General features: G+C 41.0%; 1 protein-coding gene across 2 annotated transcripts in view; it reads right to left on the reverse strand.

The window, feature by feature from the left end:
* The window catches only part of ank2a (ankyrin 2a, neuronal), a 78,904-nt gene that overhangs the window by 25,137 nt on the left and 38,565 nt on the right, over positions 1-15,202 (reverse strand). The window contains exons 30-39 of one of the 2 annotated variants that reach the window (XM_069168165.1): positions 14,646-14,800; positions 14,184-14,395; positions 13,866-14,073; positions 13,506-13,602; positions 13,152-13,380; positions 12,748-12,873; positions 12,523-12,645; positions 12,385-12,417; positions 12,266-12,287; positions 8,411-10,609 (exon numbers count right to left, since the gene is read on the reverse strand). In XM_069168165.1, the coding sequence (XP_069024266.1) occupies positions 8,411-10,609; positions 12,266-12,287; positions 12,385-12,417; positions 12,523-12,645; positions 12,748-12,873; positions 13,152-13,380; positions 13,506-13,602; positions 13,866-14,073; positions 14,184-14,395; positions 14,646-14,800 (3,404 nt within the window). The other variant, XM_069168164.1, reaches the window with a different exon arrangement.

The following is a 15,202-nucleotide window of genomic DNA, read 5'->3' on the forward strand; positions in this document are numbered from 1 at the left end:
GCGTAGATGCAAAATGTTATTTCTTGAGAACTCTGTGTTATGGGCTGTAAACCAAATGTACAGTAGATCCGCGGTGCTGATATGGATGATAACATAAAGGTTGGATTTGAGAGGAGACATCGGACAATGTCTATTTGGTCACAACTAGCACATCATCCTTTTTAATCATTAGTGTCATCAATGTCATTGATGTGCTGATTAAGCAATGTGCAAATTCACATTAGTAAAGCTGCATTATTAGTACAGATAATAACACTGGTCTGCATCAAAACTGTTAAAGCTAATTCTTTAACCAACATGGCCATTCAATCTTGAGATTGCATATACACGAACACAGATGGAAAAGTAACTTATCAACATGCACAACACCACGACACGCACACACACACACACACACACACACACACACACACACACACACACACACACACACACACACACACACACACACAAACTAAACATGCACGCACACACACAAACACAAAAAATACAGACAAGAAAACAATGCATGATGAGACAAGACAAATCACACCATATGAAACCAACACAAATATGAGTCATGGTGACATTGTTCTCTGATAGGGGAAAAGAGTCCTGCCGCTGAGCAGAAAAGATAGGAAAGCAAAGCCCATTGGAGATCTGGCCATACCTGGCATACATTCTGGAGTTTGGTCATCGATGATTCTCTGCATCTGAGTTTCCACCGTGTCATCCCAGGCAGACCTGGATTCAAATACATCCTCTGTCCCACAAGACGGATGCACGGCTGGCAACTGACTGCCATCAGAATCTGAGCTGTGTGAGGCTGCATTGTCATATGTGAAGATAATGGAATCAAGACTTCTGTGACTAGAATTGCTTGTATCATCAGTATCCAAAGAGGACTTAACAGATGATTCTGTAGTCTTAGAGAGTTTGATATCTTTCCTTGGGGGAGAGCACGAGGATATCACGTGAGCTAAAGGTTTCTGTTGCATCATGGCAGTGAGTTTGGAGGGGGAAAGGCTGGATTTATTAGCAGGTTGACTACTGTCAGAGTAACTCCTACTGTCTTTATTAGAGGCTTTAGTTATGTTACCAGCCTCAGATCGAGTCCTACGATCCTTGGTTGAGTTTTTTCCTGCTTTTCTTTGAAGCTGATCAAATTCAGACATTTGTGAGTCTTTGATGGTTGTGTCCGCGTGGTGTAGTATGGCTGGTTTGATTGCCAAAGGTGGGGGTGTATCCAGATGATGTTCTGGTTTGCCAGGCGCTACAGCTGACAAAGCCATCTCTATGACTGAGCACTGGTCTTCTTCATCTTCCTCCACCTCATCATCATCATCATCATCATCATCATCAGGTGAGGAATCTGATAAATCATGGCTCTGCTCTGAGTACACCGGATGCGCAACTGTGGATGTGCCTGATTGAAGGTCAGCTATGGTAGAGTCTAAATACTCTAAGCCTAGCCTTTCAAGGTTTTCAACGTCAGTTTGACAATTTAGCAAATTCTCCAAAGCACAAGGGGAACCAAGCTGAACCTCTGTGGAGCTGCTGGGTTCTAACTTGTCACTTGAGGGTTTGATAAGAGTTCTGGGTTTGGGAAAAGGAATGCTGTTACTAATATCCTGAGTCAGATCTGAGTTTGAGGTCTCTTGAAGGGTTGTGTCTGAAATAGAATCACTGCTCTGCAAAGTTAAAGACTTTGTTTGAGCTTCTTCAGTCTCTTCTGGCACAACTTCATCAACTGGATGCTCTCCAATGTGAAAAAAGGCATATCCTTCCCCTTCTTCATCAAAGGTTCTTCTTGTCATGTCAATAGCCCCACCTCTTGTCATTTCAAACAGCTTTCCCTCTTGAAACATAAATGGATCAGGGCTCCTCTCATCGCCTGATGATGGAAGAAGTGTTTTATCAGGTGTTTGTCTGTCCTCTGTGGAACAAAGATTAATTTGGTCGACCTTAACCTGTGCAGTGAGGGCTACATCACTGTCGTCCCCACTACCTATATCTTCTAGGTCTTTACTACACACTACAGCCTGGGGTTTGCTGATCAAACCTGAACCATCTGTGAGTGGTGACTCATCTGAATGGTGCTCATCTGTCACAGAGTTCGGATGATGTGTGTCAGTCCCTAAAGAAAGAACATTCTCTATGGTCTCTTTATCGTTGTTTATTTCAGCTTCTCTTTCTGCTAACGAAGGTGCAGATTCTTGGATTCCTTCGTGATCAGGTTCCTCTTTGTGAGTTGGAGTCAAACTCAATGAATCATCAACTGACTGAGTAGTTTTAAGCTGTGACTCAATTTTGACCTTCTCTTTAACGCACAAACTAATATCTGTTGCCTCATTAAGTGCGCCAGTGCTTTCTGTCACACATTTTTCAAAGGTTTTCTGGAATGTATCTGGTGAGATAGACTGTGAAACTGGACCGCATTTTATAACAAGCTCACCATCTTCGTTATCACCTGTCTCTGGTTGCGTAGTGGCATCTAAGGGTTTGTCTCTCTTCATTTTAGACTCCTGCTCCATCTCCTCAAATGTTTTGATCTTTGCAGCCATTTTAAACATCTCCTCTTCTGGGGTGAATTGTTTATGGGTGGTATCATCCCCATCGGTTTCTCCCATTGTGGAGTCTTGCTCATTATGCTCACATTCATCCATATAAATACTTTTTTCATAAGCAAAACATGCTCTGAGCTGTGAAGCGTAATCCTCATACACAGCTGTCTTCGCTGGCATCTTGAATTCTGTGTCCACTGATCGAGTTGGACTACCCTCGAGAGAGTCTGGACATGGAGATCCTTTGCTCGGACTTGGGTCAATTGAATCAGGGGATTTCTTTGAGGATCTATCCTCCATGAGAGGACTTGCCTCCAGTGAATCTTGGTCACATTGCTCTTTAGCTGTGTCATCAAACACCATAGTGTTAAGGTTTTCCCAATTGATCGGTCGTTGCAGTGTATTACAACCACTTGATGGAAAGGAATCAAAAGCAACTACACTGGCATCTTCAGGATAAATTTTACAGTCATCCACTGTAGCATATGATTGCATTATATCCACTGTTCTTTCAGTAGAGTTAAGAAAATCTGTTGCCACAGATGGTGAGGTATTAGCCTCATCCTCCTTAAATGAGAAACTCCTGGGACCTTCGTCATCATCAGAACATGTCTGCCAAACATTTTCCAAAGCTCCTTCTTTATTGATGTCTACACTATCAAAACTGGTATCTTCTGGAGACATTTTACTTTGCTCAGGAGATAATGTAAGAGTTTCTCTTTTGGTGTCTTTTGTCAGTATTATTTGTTCGCAGCTATCATGGACTAGATCTACCTCTGGGTAGCATTGCAATGCTTGTGGCTTTTCCTTGAAATACTGATCGAAGTCACTGCTGAGAAGTGACAACATGCCTGACATGTCCTTCTCAGTTGTAGACTGCTGCGTGTTTTTCTCAATGCAGACTTCTTGGAATGGAGTCTCCAATTCAGAACTTGGTGTTAGTTCTTTGACTTCAAGTACATCTGTCTGCAGGTCTTGATTTTCCTCTCCCCCTACCTTGTCCTCGAAGGTTGTACTTGTCCGAATAACTTGTTTGCAGATCTCATGGACTACCACCTCCTCTGGGAGGTATTGTATTGCTACTGGTTTATCCTTTAGATGTTGATCCAAGTCACTGCTGAGAAGTGACAACATGCCTGACATGTCCTTCTCAGTTGTAGACTGTTGGTGGTGGATCATTCTCTCAACACAAACTTCTTGGAATGGAGTCTCAGATACATAACTTGGTGTCAGTTCTTTGACTTCAAGTACATCCGTCTGCAGGTCTTGATTTGCCTCTCCCCCTACCTTGTCCTCGAAGGTTGTACTTGTCCGAATAACTTGTTTGCAGATCTCATGGACTACCTCCTCTTCTGGGAGGTATTGTATTGTTCCTGGTTTATCCTTTAGATGTTGATCCAAGTCACTGCTGAGAAGTGACAACATGCCTGACATGTCCTTCTCAGTTGTAGACTGTTGGTGGTGGATCATTCTCTCAACACAAACTTCTTGGAATGGAGTCTCAGATACATAACTTGGTGTCAGTTCTTTGACTTCAAGTACATCCGTCTGCAGGTCTTGATTTGCCTCTCCCCCTACCTTGTCCTCGAAGGTTGTACTTGTCCGAATAACTTGTTTGCAGATCTCATGGACTACCACCTCCTCTGGGAGGTATTGTATTGCTACTGGTTTATCCTTTAGATGTTGATCCAAGTCACTGCTGAGAAGTGACAACATGCCTGACATGTCCTTCTCAGTTGTAGACTGTTGGTGGTGGATCATTCTCTCAACACAAACTTCTTGGAATGGAGTCTCAGATACATAACTTGGTGTTAGTTCTTTGACTTCAAGTACATCTGTCTGCAGGTCTTGATTTGCCTCTCCCCGTACCTTGTCCTCGAAGGTTGTACTTGTCCGAATAACTTGTTTGCAGATCTCATGGACTACCTCCTCTTCTGGGAGGTATTGTATTGCTACTGGTTTATCCTTCAGATGTTGATCCAAGTCACTGCTGAGAAGTGACAACATTCCAGACATATCCTTCTCAGTTGTAGACTGTTGCATGTTTTTCTCAATGCAGACTTCTTGGAATGGAGTCTCCAATTCAGAACTTGGTGTTAGTTCTTTGACTTCAAGTACATCTGTCTGCAGGTCTTGATTTTCCTCTCCCCCTACATTGTCCTCGAAGGTTGTACTTGTCCGAATAACTTGTTTGCAGATCTCATGGACTACCTCCTCTTCTGGGAGGTATTGTATTGCAACTGGTTTATCCTTCAGATGTTGATCTAAGTCACTGCTGAGAAGTGACAACATGCCTGACATATCCTTCTCAGTTGTAGGCTGCTGCGTGTTTTTCTCATTGCAGACTTCTTGGAATGGAGTCTCCAATTCAGAACTTGGTGTTAGTTCTTTGACTTCAAGTACATCTGTCTGCATGTCTTGATTTGCCTCTCCCCCTACCTTTTCCTCAAAGGTTGTACTTGTCCGAATAACTTGTTTGCAGCTCTCATGGACTACCTCCTCTTCTGGGAGGTATTGTATTGTTACTGGTTTATCCTTCAGATGTTGATCTAAGTCACTGCTGAGAAGTGACAACATGCCTGACATATCCTTCTCAGTTGTAGACTGTTGGTGGTGGATCATTCTCTCAACACAAACTTCTTGGAATGGAGTCTCCAATTCAGAACTTGGTGTTAGTTCTTTGACTTCAAGTACATCTGTCTGCATGTCTTGATTTTCCTCTCCCCCTACCTTGTCCTCGAAGGTTGTACTTGTCCGAATAACTTGTTTGCAGATCTCATGGACTACCTCCTCTTCTGGGAGGTATTGTATTGCTACTGGTTTATCCTTCAGCTGTTGATCTAAGTCACTGCTGAGAAGTGACAACATGCCTGACATATCCTTCTCAGTTGTAGACTGCTGCGTGTTTTTCTCAATGCAGACTTCTTGGAATGGAGTCTCCAATTCAGAACTTGGTGTTAGTTCTTTGACTTCAAGTACATCTGTCTGCAGGTCTTGATTTTCCTCTCCCCCTACCTTGTCCTCGAAGGTTGTACTTGTCCGAATAACTTGTTTGCAGCTCTCATGGACTACCTCCTCTTCTGGGAGGTATTGTATTGTTACTGGTTTATCCTTCAGATGTTGATCTAAGTCACTGCTGAGAAGTGACAACATGCCTGACATGTCCTTCTCAGTTGTAGGCTGTTGGTGGTGGATCATTCTCTCAACACAAACTTCTTGGAATGGAGTCTCCGATACAGAACTTGGTGTCAGTTCTTTGACTTCAAGTACATCTGTCTGCAGGTCTTGATTTTCCTCTCCCCCTAACTTGTCCTCGAAGGTTGTACTTGTCCGAATAACTTGTTTGCAGATCTCATGGACTACCTCCTCTTCTGGGAGGTATTGTATTGTTACTGGTTTATCCTTCAGATGTTGATCTAAGTCACTGCTGAGAAGTGACAACATGCCTGACATGTCCTTCTCAGTTGTAGACTGTTGGTGGTGGATCATTCTCTCAACACAAACTTCTTGGAATGGAGTCTCCGATACAGAACTTGGTGTCAGTTCTTTGACTTCAAGTAAATCTGTCTGCAGGTCTTGATTTTCCTCTCCCCCTAACTTGTCCTCGAAGGTTGTACTTGTCCGAATAACTTGTTTGCAGATCTCATGGACTACCTCCTCTTCTGGGAGGTATTGTATTGCTACTGGTTTATCCTTCAGCTGTTGATCTAAGTCACTGCTGAGAAGTGACAACATGCCTGACATATCCTTCTCAGTTGTAGACTGCTGCATGTTTTTCTCAATGCAGACTTCTTGGAATGGAGTCTCCAATTCAGAACTTGGTGTTAGTTCTTTGACTTCAAGTACATCTGTCTGCAGGTCTTGATTTGCCTCTCCCCCTACCTTGTCCTCGAAGGTTGTACTTGTCCGAATAACTTGTTTGCAGCTCTCATGGACTACCTCCTCTTCTGGGAGGTATTGTATTGTTACTGGTTTATCCTTCAGATGTTGATCTAAGTCACTGCTGAGAAGTGACAACATGCCTGACATGTCCTTCTCAGTTGTAGACTGTTGGTGGTGGATCATTCTCTCAACACAAACTTCTTGGAATGGAGTCTCCGATACAGAACTTGGTGTTAGTTCTTTGACTTCAGCCACAGTAGTCTTTGTGTCAGCACTTACCTCATCTTCTATATCAACAGCAGAGGATTTGCGGATTTTGGTGTGAATAACTTGTTCAAAGGTTTCCAGGATGATGTCCTCCTCAGGATGCCTACTATCCACTGGCCTGTCCTTGAGGTGCTCATCTGAGTCACTGTTCAGCTGCGATAGCATGCCTGATATCTCCTTTGCTTTTGCAGACGGCTCATATGAAGTCTTCTTCTCTACCCACTCTTCCTTCAATGAGAGTTCTTCAGACAAGGTTGCTTGTGCCAGCACTTCTTCACCTCCCTTTGTGAACCTATGTGTCGATGTAGCATAATCTGTTTCTTGTGTTGTTATACCTACTATCCCTCCGTTATGTTCATCATCTTCTGTTGGCTGTGGAGACACAGACAACATCGCTGACGAATGTTTTACTCCTTTTGATTCACTCCCTGCCTTTTCATCTCCCCTTATGGCTGCCTGATATATTTCTAGTGCAGTTCCATCCAATACTGCTCCCTCATTTTCATCAGGGACAATTTCTTCATCTATTACCTTTGTTAAAATAACTTGTTCAAACTTCTCTTGAACAATATTCTCTGCTAATGGCTGCCTTACCACAGGCCTGGTTTGAAGATACTGATCCAAGTCCTTGTTCATTAATAACAACATTCCTGACATATCTTTTTCTGCTTTGGATGTCTGGCTTGATGTTTTCTTCCCTTTGTGGATTTCTTGAAATGGTAGCTCATTGACCACGGTTTCTTCAGATTCAGTTAGTGTAAAGGACTGTTTGTTTCCACAATCAATTCTTGTATTTTCTTTACTTGCTTCTTGCATTTTCTCTTCTTGTGAAAGACTAGTGTACTTTTCTTCTCTTTTAGTGGTCATTTGGGGGGTTACTGTGAGTCCTTCAGAATCCTCTCTCTCCTCTGAGCTGGAATGAAAGGCCCTAATATCCACACTACCATCTGAGGATTCAGCCATGCCTTGATGCTTGGGGCTCTCAGGACTTGTGTCTTCTCCAAAATAGGTTTGCAAACAGGGAGTGGTGACAGATGCTGGATTTGTATCAGAATCATCAGCTAAAGTCTCCTCCTCCGGTGCCTCCAGCTGATAGCTAACATCTGTCGCTGTTGATGTCTGCTTAAACAGCTGGTATTCAGGACTTTCCTCCAGCTCAGCCTTTATGTCAGCACTGAAGTCCTCAGAAGGTCTGCGATCAGGGCTGATCTGCACATCTTCAGATAAACTCCTAAGAGTGCTTACAGCTGGTTTTTCTAATTGCATCCTGCCCAGGTTTTTCTCTGACAGCTCAGGCTCATTTCTTTGCAGGCTAACCCTTCCATCATTGATCATTTGCTTTGATTCCTCAAAGTTTTTTCTGTTTAAGCTTACTGTTTGAGCTTCGAAGTCCAATTTTTGACTGATATCACTCTGTGACTGGACGATTGTGATGTTGTGTATCTGGGTTTGCAATTTTGTCTCTTGCGTGGGACTGTGTTCAGTCCTTTGAATCTCTTCAGAACTGCTTGATTCAAACAGTCCGGCTTTACTTTTCAAAGGGTCCTGCCCAGTCTGGAACGCTTTCATCAGCTCCTTCACAGATGTGGTGTCCTTTTCTAACTCTGGCGCTACGCTGGTGCTTCCTTCAAATTTTACTGTCTTTCCATGACTACTCTCTGAAATTAACAAAGATTCCTCTTTTATTGAGCTTACGGATTGATCATCTGTTTGGTCATATTTCTTGTCATCACCTTGTTGATGGAAAATTGTGAGGGTCTGAGTTTGCATTTGTAATTGTGGCTCCTGTGTAGGACTTTGCTCAGTTTTTTGTATCTCCTCAGAATCTCCTGAGTGAGATATCGATGTTGAAATAGAGGAAGCCACAGCTTTATGTGGAAAAAGTCCCACTGTATCTTTAGAGAGATCCTGCCCAATCTGGAATGTTTTCATCAGCTCCTTAACAGACACAGGCTGCTTCTTTGATAACTCTGGCACCTCTCTATGTGGGCTAACACTTCCAACATCACTTTGAACTGTATCAGCGAATTTGACTGTCTTTACAGTATAAGTACTGTCTGAAATTAACTGTGATACCTCATAGTTATCTCCCAAGTCTGTGTTGTCACGTATGTTGGCATCCCTCCATGAATGAACACTTGTGAAGCTCTGAGTAGGGCTTCGTGGTTTTGGCTCCTGTGTAGGATTTTGTTCAGTTGTCTGGACCCCCTGGAGATCTTCAGATTCAGATATTAATCCTGATATCGAAGAATCCATGGCTTTGTGTTCAATGAGTCCTGTTTTGTGTTTTGGGTCTTGTGTAGGATTTTGTTCAGTTGTCTGGACCTCCTGGGAATCTTCAGATTCAGATATTAATCCTGATATCGAAGAATCCATGGCTTTGTGTTCAATGAGTCCTGTTTTGTGTTTTGGGTCCTGTGTAGGATTTTGTTCAGTTGTCTGGACCTTCTGGGAATCTTCAGATTCAGATATTAATCCTGATATAGAAGAATCCATGGCTTTGTGTTCAATGGGTCCTGCTTTGTGTTTTGGGTCCTGCTGTCCAGTTTGGAATGATTTCATCAGCTCCTTCACAGACACCGCTTCCTTTTCTGACACCTCTGGCACCTCTCTCTGTGGACTAACATTTCCGGTTTCATATTGAACTGTATCAGAAAATTTTACTACCTTTCCAACATAAGTACTGTCTGAAATGAATTGTGATTCCTCACAGTTATCTCTGATAATGCTCACTGGTTCATCCTTTAGGTCGGTTTTGTCACATTTCTTGCCATCACTTTGTTGATGGAAAATCGTGGCACTCTGACTTTGGATTTCTGATTTAGGCTCCTGTGTAGGACTCTGTTCCATCTTCTGTATCTTTCCAGAATCTGCTGATTCAGATATCAATGATGACATAGAAGAAGGCACACCCTTGTGCTCAAAAAGCCCTGATTTACTTTTTGATGGGTCCTGCCCAGTTTGGAATGCTTTCATCAGCTCCCTCACAGACATCGTCTCCTCCAATCTTTCTGTCTGAGATCTCGGCGATTTAGGGGACTTGGGAACTCTGGGAAGTTCTGGCATGACTTCCTCTGTCTTCTTTGTAGTGATGGAAGATATGTCCTCATATGTTGGAAGTTGAGGATTTTTTTGCAACTCCTCCTCTTCAACTTTGCTCTGCAAAGCTTTAACTTTGTCCTTAATAGAGCCTATAGGAGTCTCAACGACTAAAGGAGAAGCTGGAGGATCCATATTTGGGGTGGGTACAAGCCCACTCTCATTTAGAACAACATCGCCATCCAAAGACTCCTCAGAGCTCATCCTTTCCAGCTCTCCCTCAGAGCTGCTACACCCAGAACGCTGTCTTTCTCTCAGTTTCCTCCTGATAGGTTTCTTGATATCTGGTGGACGCCGTTTGCCATCACGCTTTACAACAACCTGTTCAAATGTATTTTGGACAAGATCTTCTTGAGAATCAAATGTTACAACAGGTCTCTGTTCCAGGTATTCGTCCATGTCCAAGCTGAGGTGGGAGACCATGTCTGTCATGTCTCTGACCTCTGTGTGATATCTACTTAGATTCTTTGTCTCAGTGGAAAACTCCTGTAAGACTGGTTCCTCAAAAGCCTCATAGAGTGAACATTCCTGTTTTTTAGTATCTTCTAGTTGTGCCCTCTGTCTACCACTGTTCACCATGTCTTTTTGAATTTTTCCAACCTTTTCTAGCCTGTCTATGAACTGTTCCGTAACTGCCAAAGTCTCTTTCTCCTCCAACCTTCCAGCTCCAACTCTCTCTTCATATATATCTACAGTATAAACCGCAGACATTTTGATGTCCGACATGTCTGACAAGAGGTCTGGGCTTGCAAGGGTTGCAGGGTCAAGCGGTTGGTTAGTTCTCAGCGAGAATGTCCCAGTTGATTCAGATTCATCGTCTTCAATGAAATTTTTTTTTTCATGAACAAAAAGGGTAAAGAACATAAGGGACAAATGAAGTGGGAAAGAAAGACATCAGAGAAACTGTCATCAAGACAATGCCATCAAAAATCCATCTTCAGTTCACAGCGCAAGAAGAAGACTGACAGGGCAGAGAATAAAGGAGCCTCGAAAAGAAGACCAAAAAGAAGATGACAAAAAGTAGTCCAGAAGAGCTTGAAGGGGAGTAGAGCAGCAAGAGCATAAGCAAAGCCAGGAGAGGTAACAAAACGGGTAGAATGTGGACGAGAATAATATAAATCTGATTTGTTGCACTACATATTTAAAAATGTACCATAAAATATACAAATGGAACAGAGAAAATTACATATAAAACAAAGGGACAAAAAGGAAGGAGAACACACAAACCAAACTTCTCAAGATTGTTGCTGTTATTAAAGTCATGTTTGGCTACAAAACAAGTTTTAAAACATAATAAACTGAATAAAAATAATAGAGGTTTTTTTAGAGAGAGGTGTAAGGTGATCAATTAATATCAAGTAATGGGATCACTGTTACTGGAATTTTCTTATAATCTATTTAGAAGTTTTACAAAAATCTGTATCTGTAAGCAATGTAAAGTACTTCCTTATTTTAAAATGACATCATATATTCTTGTGAAATACTATGAAAAATAGAATTAACCTTTAATTTTAGATGTATGCAAGTTTGTTGGCATCAAATTTCATTACCGATTTTAATGGGTTGAAATTACATTTATGCTGTTTTGTGACCTAATAGCACTATTAGCTCACATACAGAAAGAAGTAGTCATGTAAAATAATGTCAAACTGATTTATAGTAAAACTCAATGAATGAATGACAGAAACCTTTTAGTTTTTATATGAAAAATAAATGTGTACAGGAAGTAAAAACAAGACAGCAGCAGCCAAAATCGTACAACATAAATAATGAAAATAAAAATAAATCAATAATAAATTATGTGTTTCCACTGATAAAACTGTTAGAGGGGTATAAATTAATAAAATAATAATCGGTCAAAATGAATAGTTTTTGCATATTATTACCACAAAATATTATTTTTTTTAAGTTAAAGATGAGCTTCAAGCACAGATACGCTGAAAATCCAAACAATTTTGAGTGGATTTAATTTTTTTTTTAAAAGTATGTTGACCTTCAAGCAAAATATCATAGAAAAAAAAAATGCAAACGGAGGAAAAAAAAAATCATTGCAGTATGTAGTGAGGGGAAGGCAGAGTACATCAGCCATCGCATAGCTGCCAGTAACAAACATCTAACTACACAGTGTTAGTAGAGCAAAATACATGAGCAGGGTTAATCAAAATGTTAGGAAACATGTATTAATCAGTGCATCTCTTAGAAAAAACAGGTGGTCATATTCCAAAACTAAATACTTCACAAACCTTATGACCAGTAATCTAATGTTAAACGAGGGATGTGTCTCCAGTTTAGACTGTGTTGTACTGTAAAGATAATTATAGGATATATAGCCATGATGACCATTGAAAATGTTTTGTAAAATGTCTCCAATGCTGAATCTGTATTATGTATTCAAGCCATATTGTTTATTTCTGAAAATGTCTAAATGTCTAACATTCAAACATGAGACATAAATACTACAAATAAGAACTTACATTTCTTGTCACTCTTCTCGCTCTGCAGAATGAAGATCAAAAAGGCGTAATTAGCTCTAACCTGTTTATGATATCGTTCTTTCTTTGTTGTGATACTGTATCAAGTAAACTTTATTTACCTCATCATCTGCATCTTGGTCTGAGTCAGACTCCTAAAGAGAAGAATGAAACAAGGAAAAAGCAGCAATGTTGTCACTGCACTGAAAAATAATGTGCTATATTTATCGAAATACAAACAGAGAGATATTCAAACTGACCTTTGAGTATGTTGGGAGGGTAATGTTAAGGTTGCAGATAGCATTGTGGTTAAGACTTCGGTATGTGCGTGCTTCCTTGGTGAAGGACAAGCGACCACATGGCTCCTGAGCTGTGTCTCGAATCTGTTCATCAACGAAACAAACCAGATCATGAACTGCATGGATTTGGATTTCTGAAGCTCTGAATGGCAATTTCAAAAAATGTGAATCGATTGTAAGTCATACTTTAATAAAAAGGGCCAGTCTGTTTTCTTTGAAGGCAAAGAAGCTGAACACATGGTGCTGTCCGCTCTTGGTTAGAGGCACCAGGTTTCCAAAGCAGTCAGCAAATATAGGTTTTCCTTCCAGCACCTGTATGTGAATATGAAAGTTATTTTCATGGCTAAAACAAACCATTATGGTCTGCTTTCAATCTTTAAAGACAATATTTTAAATTTTTTAACTTAAAAATCTTATTTCCATTCAATGTTTCATTACACTTTCTTCATAACCTGCTTCAATCATTCTAAAAACCTCCTTTTTGTGGCTACAGAATAATTTACTACATTACTTATCACATTTCTAATTGAGCTGAAACCTTTCTCTACAATTTCCCCTCTTCTTATTTATCCCCCATCATCACACCGCACCTCCACGTCTCGGCTGCGGGCAACTTCAGTGAAGTTCTCTTGCTGCTCCAACGTTTTATCCATCTTGTCATCTGTCATGCAGAAACAGCGCAGGCGGGCCTCGATGGGGTCCAGCGTCTTGGCAAAAATGACAAACTTGGCCATGTACGGGACACAGATGATTTCTCTGTACAGCTGGGAGGAAAAACTAACAGAGTCCTGAGTCTGTCTGCAGTCGATCAGCCAGAACCTGCGAATATAAATGAGAGTTTTAGTTAGTAACTGTGAGAGGTGTAACTAGGTAGAATCTGAAGCTTAAAAAAGGTGCTAATCTTTACCCCTGATTCCACAGTTAAAAACAAATAATGAATTTACCTCGCTGACACATTTGTGGTGAAGGAAACACATTGGTTGACAAAGGTGAGAGGTGTGGAGCCGGTGATGTCCTCCCATTGTGCAGGAGTGGTTCCACCTGTAACACAGATGCAGATGCTTCTGTCATGTCATCAAGAATATATTTATGGAAATAAGCCAAGACACACATCCAACAATAAGACAGGCATATATATCATATTACATTAGATGGCAGTATATTACAGAGGCAACATTTTAAGTATTTATTTGGACTATCTGAATTTACCTCAAACAGCTAGTGCAGTACAAATGAGCTGGGATGTTTTCATTTTTATTTTATTTGCTGAAATGATGACTGAATCTTCCCTACACAGTACTTACCTGTAATACTACAAAGCAAACGTAAAGTGGGCGTCTCCCCGCTAAATACTGCGCTTGGCCCATTATTGTTGGACGTCTTGGGAATAGGGATTGTCATGGTGATTGGTTTGTGGAACTTCCTCCTTCTCGGCTCCAGTGTGACGATTGGGCTCAATGTGGCTTTGTTACCAAGTATCTTTCTCACCACATCGACATCAATGGGCTGAGCCTAGGACAAAGTACAAAATCTATTAGCATTTTTTTGCAGTCATGATTTTGAATATTTTGTTGCCCTACAACAACTATTCATCTACTAGTAAAAGATTGCACCATATGTACCTGTAGCCCAACTCTAATCTTCTTGGTGAGGGCTCCTTCAGGGAAGACAGCCTGAACTTGGGGCACAAGAGTGCTACTGAGGACCCCGCCCTCTGGACCAATCAAATGACTGTCCTGCTTTATCCTCGACACCACAGCAAAATACTGTGGGAAGTCTCTGGTGATGATGCGGCATATTCTTTTCTTCTCTAGCTCCTCAGGGGAATCAAGTTCTGTGATGAGAGATATATTGTGTAAATAAATTCCTTCAATATTTCCACCATCATTTACTTCCTGAACTTCCAGCTTCACATTACTATCCAAGAGTTTTAAAATCTAAGAGGCAAGCCTTTGCTGCTTCACTGCTGCACTGTAGCTTGTGTTACGGTGAAGTGTGATTATAAAGTTTCTGTGCTGATGTGTTTTTGTATATTGTTTGATCAACTCATGGATCATTGTTTGTCATTAGAGTCCAGCCCTTACTTTCATCCATGCCGTTAAGTATCTGGTTCAATTCCTCTTCAGTGAAGTCACAATGATGTTCCTTCCAGCTCTCCCCTGTTTCACTCCTCAAGATCACAAGCTCTCTCTCAGTGCCCCGCAGAGCAGCAAAATGGGGGATCTCTACAATCACAGGCCTAGAAGGGATGACAAGGTGAACATGAATACAAATTGGGTTGAGAAGTACATTTTTTTGGTAATATGGGTTTAATTTGGGTTTACATAAAGATGACTTTATGAACAAAACAAAAAGGAAAAAATGATTAAATTCTGAGTTTTTCATGCCAAGTAAAACAAACGGTCATAAAAAGTAATTCGAAAAAAAATTTAAACATAAAAAGAACATCAATTCCACATCAGCAGAGCAGAACCCAACTAGAAACAAGAACGGGAAAATGAGTTGGAGACCGAGGAAAGTAACAAAATACAACAACGGGTCGAGAGGATTCGGATTAAGACTTGTACTTTTATAGTACCAAGAAACAAATGAAAAAAAAAGTTACTGATAAACAGCATATCGTGAAAAATTCAAAAAGTGA

The sequence above is a fragment of the Embiotoca jacksoni genome, unplaced genomic scaffold (assembly GCF_022577435.1).
Source record: "Embiotoca jacksoni isolate LCO1_2020_lvr unplaced genomic scaffold, fEmbJac1.0.p SCAF_4, whole genome shotgun sequence".
Taxonomy (NCBI): Eukaryota; Metazoa; Chordata; class Actinopteri; family Embiotocidae; genus Embiotoca; species Embiotoca jacksoni.